The 7257-nt window shown below is 42.5% G+C and overlaps 1 protein-coding gene across 1 annotated transcript; it reads left to right on the forward strand.

The window, feature by feature from the left end:
- Nucleotides 1-1159: 1159 nt before the first annotated feature.
- Nucleotides 1160-7110, forward strand: SNAP47 (synaptosomal-associated protein, 47kDa; the record flags this gene model as incomplete). Its single annotated transcript, XM_010184671.1, has 2 exons — nucleotides 1160-1702; nucleotides 6626-7110. Coding segments are annotated over exons 1-2 (982 nt in total), but the record flags the coding sequence as incomplete, so codon positions are not given.
- Nucleotides 7111-7257: the final 147 nt, after the last annotated feature.

Below are 7257 nucleotides of genomic sequence, written 5' to 3' on the forward strand. Positions count from 1 at the left end.
TGCTGTTGTGTGTGTGGAGCTGCTCTGAGTGCCGGGCCAGCAGCAGCTCTTCCAATACCACTATGGCATCTTTTGCATCTTAACTACCACTTGAGTTAGACAAGGTTTCAAGGTTTCCAGTTCTTTCCAGACTCTTGTTTTCAAACACTTTTGGTGGTAACTGAGCAGCAGCAAATATTTCACAGAATAAATACTACAGATTTGGGAGGTTTATTTTGGCTGTGTAATTCTATCAGAAGTTCTGATACCCACTTGAGTTTTATAAGATGGGTAATTTTGCAACTCTCTGAGACCAAGAGTGATGGGCTGAGATAATGATGATTTCTGCAGAGTATTTATCCACTTGTAGCTGGGTGTTTCTGCTTTTTAATGACTGTGAGTTCTCTTGGTGATGATTTTGGTTTCACCTGTACTGTTGGATAGACGTTCTGGGTGTGTTCTTAACATACCTGGATGTTGAGATGTCTGAGTGGAAAGGGAAGGACCAGGTATTTATTGTGATGATTGTAGATATATATTGATCAGCTTATGTTTTGGTATATTCTGGATTTTCTTCAGTACCTGTTGGTCTATGGGAGGCTGCTTCTGTTGATGAAGTGAAGAAGGGAAAACTTTTTACTTGATCACTTTCTAGTAAAAAGGGGTATCTGAAAAAATTAGAGAAGTCAGTAAAGGTTTTTCATTATTCTATTTTGGTAGGTTCCTCTCCACCCCAAAATAGCAACATATAGACTAATGGTAAAGCACCTCCACTGTACAAAACAGTGTAGAAGGTAATAAATATCCAGGGCATTAATGCAATAGTCATTTGAAGTTTGTGCTCTAATCACGTACGGCAACGTGATGAGATAATTACGAAAAGAGGAGGCAGTGCTGTTACAGAGTAGGCAATAATATTAATGGTCCTCCTCAGAAACAGTGAGCCTTTCTGAAGGAAATATTTGGATGATTAGGGATGGTTACCAAATTTTGTAACCTCTCCATACCTATTTAGAAATCTGTCTTGGGTGCGTACCTGAAAGGTTACAGCGAAAGTACTGGAAGGCAGCTGTGGGTGAGATGAATTACTTATGAGTGTTTGTAACATCAGCTTTTAGACGTTGCTAAGGATTCTTGCATATGGTTTTTTCCCTCTTTTTGTTCTAGTTTCTCCTTCTGGCTTTGAGAGCGTTGCTCGTGTAGAAGAGGCTCTGAACGGCGAGCTGATGAACGAAGACATCCGTATCCACAGCTGGCCTTGTTCTTACTACTTGGGCACCAGCAAACAATGGGTCTCTGGCAGACTCTCGCTGACTCCTGTTGCCATCAAATTTACAGCTGACAAAACTGGGGAGCTTTTGGTCAACTTCCATCTTTCTAGTATCAGTGAGATCAAGAAGGAATCGTCAAATTTAATCTTCAGCTCTCTTACCATCTTGGAGAAGAACACCAAGCACTGGTTCAGTTCTCTGCAACCCAACAGAAATGTGGTATTCAACATCCTTGAGCACTTCTGGAGGGAGCAGTTGCTGTCGAGCCAAGGTGCGGGAGCAGAAGCAGCAGCTTTGCAGTCAACAAAGGGAAAAGAACTGACTGGGTTATTGACCGGATCACAGAAACGCCTGGAGGACACAGCAAAAGTGCTGCATTACCAGGGGGAGCAGTTTGATAACATCATGAAAGGACTCAACAAGATCGAAGGGGATATGGATGTAGCAGACAGGTACGGTACTGTAGCATCCTCTGAGCTAAGCAGTGTCTGTCGGGCTGTATTGTTTATGCCTGAAATGTATGGGGCAGATCCATGGAGGTCGTTAAGTAATTAAACTGTTGATTTTTCAGTGTAAGTTTAAGCTCATGATGGTCTCTTGTGGATCTAGTTCTTGTTCTGAGATCTTTCTGTATTTCTGTCCTCCCTTCTGTGTGGCATTTTTTCACTCTGGTGAAGTAGTTTGTATACATACACACCTATTTTCTCTCCTTCAAATAACTTTTAAGCCCTTATGAGTTTCAGGAACAACTGGCAGAGATGGTAGAGATCTCCAAAATATTGACAACCTCTAAGTTTTGAGAGAATAGGCAACTGGTATTTCCTTATATGGAACTAATAGTCACTTATAGGGAATACTTCCTGCCTTTAGGTCTAGGTGGAATAGATACATTTTGAGGAAAAAATGAGCAGTGCTGAGCAACACTGAGCTGCTGAGCTTTGTCTGCAGAGTGTGGTGGTGTGAGAACTGGAGAGACAGCGCTAGACTATTTGTGGTAATCTCAACCAGGCTCTTAAGCCAGTGTATTAAAAACAATTGCCATCAAGTGCTGTCTTTGGACAACCGAAATGAGAGGTTTGGAGCACATTTGAGGTATTGCTTGAATTTACCTGTTGCTAAACTCGGGTGTGAATAGTAAATGGTTGGTGTCTTAATCAGAACGTTATGACTTTACTCTTTAATGTTTAACATTCAAAGTGAATTATTCTATGCTGGTTTTTATGCTGCAGGTTGCATTCAATAGCAGTCCAAAATAGGCAGTAGGGTTAAGAGTAGTATGGTAACGTTTGAAGATGTATAGCTATGAGTGTCTTCGTAGAAGCTCTGACACCTGCATGAAGAAACGAACGCAATAAAGTTCACACTGGTTGTTTTTGGAAGAAGCATCTGTTTTCAGACGGATATCACGTCTGAAAGAAAGTGTTGATTTCACAATGAATCTGGTGATATTCTCCATTCCCTTTAAAGAAAAGCCAAGATAACTGCAAGCTTCAGCAATAGCTTTTCAAGTCCTGTAGCAATAAACAATTAGTAGGAAAATAAATACCTGCTCATTGTTTTTGGAAGAGAGTTTTGTTTTGGGTTAGGATGCACTGGGAGGTATTATTTGTCCTCATGAATCTGAAGAGCTAGATGCTTTGATTTTTATAAATGGGAAAAAATAAAGAAAGGCTTTGACCAAATGTTAGCTGAGATTCTGTTTTATCTGCAGGATGAAGAGTTTGGCCGGCTTGCTCGCAGACTAAAATGCAGCCCAAAAGCCATTAGTGAAATAGTGTTTTAATTGCACTGTGTTTTTTTGAGGAGCTCTGACACTTAGTTTTTCTAGCATAGCTCGTATGTGTGTGGTTTTTCCCTCATAAAGTTGCTTCCCTCCCTGCAAAGTCTCCTCTTAAACTGAGGACATCTTTCTTCACGTCCATAACCAATGTAAAAAACGGGGAAGACCATGGCTGAAACTCATTTGATTGTTACATATTGGCTAATTCAGACTATTAACGTAGCTAAATATTCTCATATCTGTTAAGGCTTTTTGACTTTTGCTTTCTTTAGAACTTGATGAGAAATAACTGCATAGATAATATCATGCAGGACTGTTTTGCATGTGTAGCAGATTTTGTGCAGAAGGAAGCTTGGGTGCCAGACTCCTGTGCTGGCTCGTTTGAGGTTAGATGAGTGACACCAGTTTGGTGGTGTCTTTCATAAAAAGAACCAGGCCTCTTTATCTGTTTTCATATGTTTAAAACTTTGATTAACTTTATCTTGCCTGTATGTGTGGGCTTTTTTGGATTATTAATTCTGTTCTTGTGTATGTCTGGGTGTATACAGCTGCTTTCAGTGGACCTGCGTGCAGATAAGCAGAGCTGAGTCTGACGTGCTTGCAGATGTTCAAAGACCAAAAATAAACAGAAAGCCAGATTCCCTGGTTCCTCTTTAATATATTACTATGAGAAGATGAGATAATCTGGTTGCAGATTTTCATTTGTATATAAGGACTGGTCATGTGGTTTGTTGATACAGACGGGTGACTCCTCTGTGGAAGGCCAGAGAAGTTGGCTGGAGCCTTCATTAGGGCTGTGCAGCAGAAATATTTCGACTGTAAACCAGACATCGCACAGCCAGGATGGCAGTCCCTGGGGAAAGAGGGGAGGAGACCGGTAAAGGGATCAAGTGATAAAAATTCAGGCTCAAAGCTATCCAGAAGAAGTTGCCACAATGTAAATGGAGGTTTAGACTTGCCACGTAGCAGCTGTTTTTCAGTAAGTGAATGCACGTGCTTTTGTCATGGTAAATGCAATGAAGAGAACCCAAATTGTGGCAGGAATTTAATGACTTCTCTTAAGTTAAGACACAAGCATAAGCTGTCGAAGCCAAGAAGGACCTTGTTGTAACTCTTACACGCACCAAGAGGACAGAAAACGTGCTTTGTGTTGTGTAGAAATGAGAGCAGGTCATTTTTTTCTGATTAGTTACAGCAGGTCGGGTAGAACATGGCTTTTCATTTGGAAGATGGTGAGTGCTAGCAGAGCCTAGGGCTTTTCCAGTCATTCCCTGTGCTGAACTTAAGTTGAACCTCCTAGTTTCAGAATTCAGCCCTAAATCTATGATACCGTGCCATTTCAGATTCTACTATTGCAGAACTTTGTTACATCTCCTTTGGTCTGTTTTGTTTGGGGTTTTTCCCCCGTTTTTTTAAGGAGAGGGCAGTGAAGATCTCCAGACCCATTACTCATGTTGCACGCTATCTACATAAACATCTGATTTTTGGGCTTTAGTCAGGATTAGATTCTTGAAACAATTCATTGTGCCTCTGCTATGTATGAATTCAGTGGTTGACTCCCAATACGACTTTTTCTGCTTTTCCTAGCAGACGAATTTCTTTAAGCAGCTCCGTTTTGAAGCCGGTGCAGAACTTAGATGGCTAATAAACAAAGTGTGTTCAGTTAGAGCTTCCTCTTGCAGATTAGACTTTGACTGCAGCCAAATGAAACAGGATTTTAAAACTGCAAAGTTTTCTGTAGACATGGTCTGATTCTCATGGAAAATAAATCCTTATAAAAAGTATCCTGAGAGCAGCGCTGCTGTGATGCGTGTTTTGTCAGGCAGTACCTTTCTAGAGTAAACATAAAAGCAAATTAAACCAAGCAGGCTCTCCAAAATAGCAATGAAGCAGTGGCACTTTGTATTTGGGTCCGATAAGGCTTACGTCTCTGGGATTTATGTCAGTATGTAGTTTTCTGTAGCATCAGTAAGATGACAGTGTTTCATTAAAGATTTTATTGCATGTGGTCTGGCTTCATTAGAAGCATCTACTTAATGCCAGTGGCACGTGTCTAATCACTGGATAGTCTTTGGGGTATTTATAGGGTGTGAGAGACACAAATCTCATCTGGGTTGAACTTCCTTACAGCTTTTTTTCTTTTTTAGCCTCTTCCCTCCTCATAGTTTATTGAGAATCCATTCGTGCCTCCAGAAGTGGTTTTCCTGTTCTGGAGAGATCTCCATTTAAAACATCCTGATCAGGGTAGTTGCTTGCAGGCTGGTTTGGTTTGTGGGATGCTTCCAAACCTGTTCACTGCTGTTTTCCAGTGGGGACTGGGTAGCGTTGTTTGAGCAGTGGCTACATCCCAAAGGGCTCACCTGGGATCTGAGCACTTTGGCTCAGATATGAGGTGGGTACCAGGGGCTGCTGGTGGATGAGAGAGGAGGTGGCTGTTTGCACAGTGGGTGAGAGGAGGGGGCTATGAAGTTACTGTTGACTGTGCGGGGAGATGTAGTTGGCCCCAACATTTTTTCCTAGCTACTGAGGCTGTGTCACCCTGACTCTGCTAGCAGGATGGGTTTGGGTGATAGGCAGGGGATGAGAGGAGAGTGGGAGACATGGAGCATCATAGGTGCTGACTGTGGCTCTGCCCCTAACTCCTGTCTAGACCTAACAGGCAGCACAGCACATGAAAAGCCAATCCAAAACCACCACCTTTCCTCTCATTCCCATTTTTTGGGGTAGGAAGAGTACTGAACGCTTAGACCCAAAGAAATCTGTGATTGTGATCCTTTCTTGGGAGAGGACCCCAGAAAAGAAGAATGGGCTGTGCTGACAGAAAACCCAACAGAAGGATTGTGTCCTTCTTATCACTGATTCTTCCTAACAGAGTTTTACATCTTTCTTGCGTGCAGCTGATAAGCTGAGGTGCCTGCTTAGGTGCATCTTAGAAATAAGGGATATTACTCCCTGTGTTACACAGTGGTCTTCCTTGGGAGCAGTTGCTTAATTCCTCCATAAAGTGAGTCCAGTTGTCTTTAAGCTAAGGCATGAGTTTGCCAGCAAGGAGTCCTGTCTCCTTCAGGAGCTACATCAACGTTGATGGTGAGGCAGACTCTGGACATCAGTGGGCAGCCTCTGCTGGGCTTTTCAGCCACAGCCTTGCACTCTTAGTGTTTTAACTGGAAATGAGAATTTGGGAGTGAGGGCAAAGGAAAAGGTGGCATCAGACTATGGGACTGAGGTATAAGGGAGTAGGAAAAGGCAGTGGTGGTGATGGCCGAGTGTGGAAACGTTGAGGTAAAAGGTGGTGTTAGCCGAAAAGCAGATGGGCTTAAATTGGCCTGAATAAATCCAATTGGAAGCTGGATTTCTCACATCAGAACAGTGAGATTCTGAGACCACTTTCCAACACGTTAGCAAAGAAAGAAAAGCTGTTTCTTAAAACAGATGGATCCTGGTAAGCTGTGAATAGGTTTGAGGAGCGAAATAACAGAGGGCTGGATTCAGTATTAAGAAATCTTGGTGTCTGTGGTACTTTGCTTTGAACTGGTGGGATAGCATGACCCTCCTGCTGGCTTTCACTCTTCTAACACTCTCTTTTCTCTGCTAGGTTGTTGACTGAACTCGAATCTCCTTCTTGGTGGCCATTTAGCAGCAAGCTCTGGAAAGCGCCACTGGAAACCAAGCCAAAGGAAACTGCTACAGTTTCCGATTCGAAGAACCAGGAAGGAATCATAATTAGAATTCCCGTTATTATCACCCACAGAACGGACTCAAATGTCAAGCCAGGAAAACTCACGCTCTTTGCTTCTGGCCTGGAAATCAGTGACTGCAATTCTCAGGTCATTCACCGGTTTGAATCGAAGGATGTCGATGATATCAGAGTTCATACGCCATATGAAATCAGTGTCCGTCAGAGATTTATTGGGAGGCCCGACACCTCTTACCGGCTCTTATCAGCAAAGATGCCAGAAGTAATCCCTGTCTTGGAGATGCAGTTTAGCAAGAAGATACAGTTTTTAGAAGATGCCCTAGGATTCGTTGGTGCCAGGAAGTCTCCTCAGGTAGATTTGGGGACCTCCATTTGGCAAGCAGGTAAGTGGCAGCAAAGCAAATAATCTGTAAGCAGTAACACTAGCACCAAAAGTTTCCAAAAGGTTTTCAAACTGAGAATCATATATAATATTTATCAGGCAAATCCTCTTCCTCAACAGTGACACCAAGCTGGGGGGAAGTGTTGAT

The sequence above is a fragment of the Mesitornis unicolor genome, unplaced genomic scaffold, assembly GCF_000695765.1.
Source record: "Mesitornis unicolor isolate BGI_N332 unplaced genomic scaffold, ASM69576v1 scaffold13495, whole genome shotgun sequence".
NCBI classification, from domain to species: domain Eukaryota; kingdom Metazoa; phylum Chordata; class Aves; order Mesitornithiformes; family Mesitornithidae; genus Mesitornis; species Mesitornis unicolor.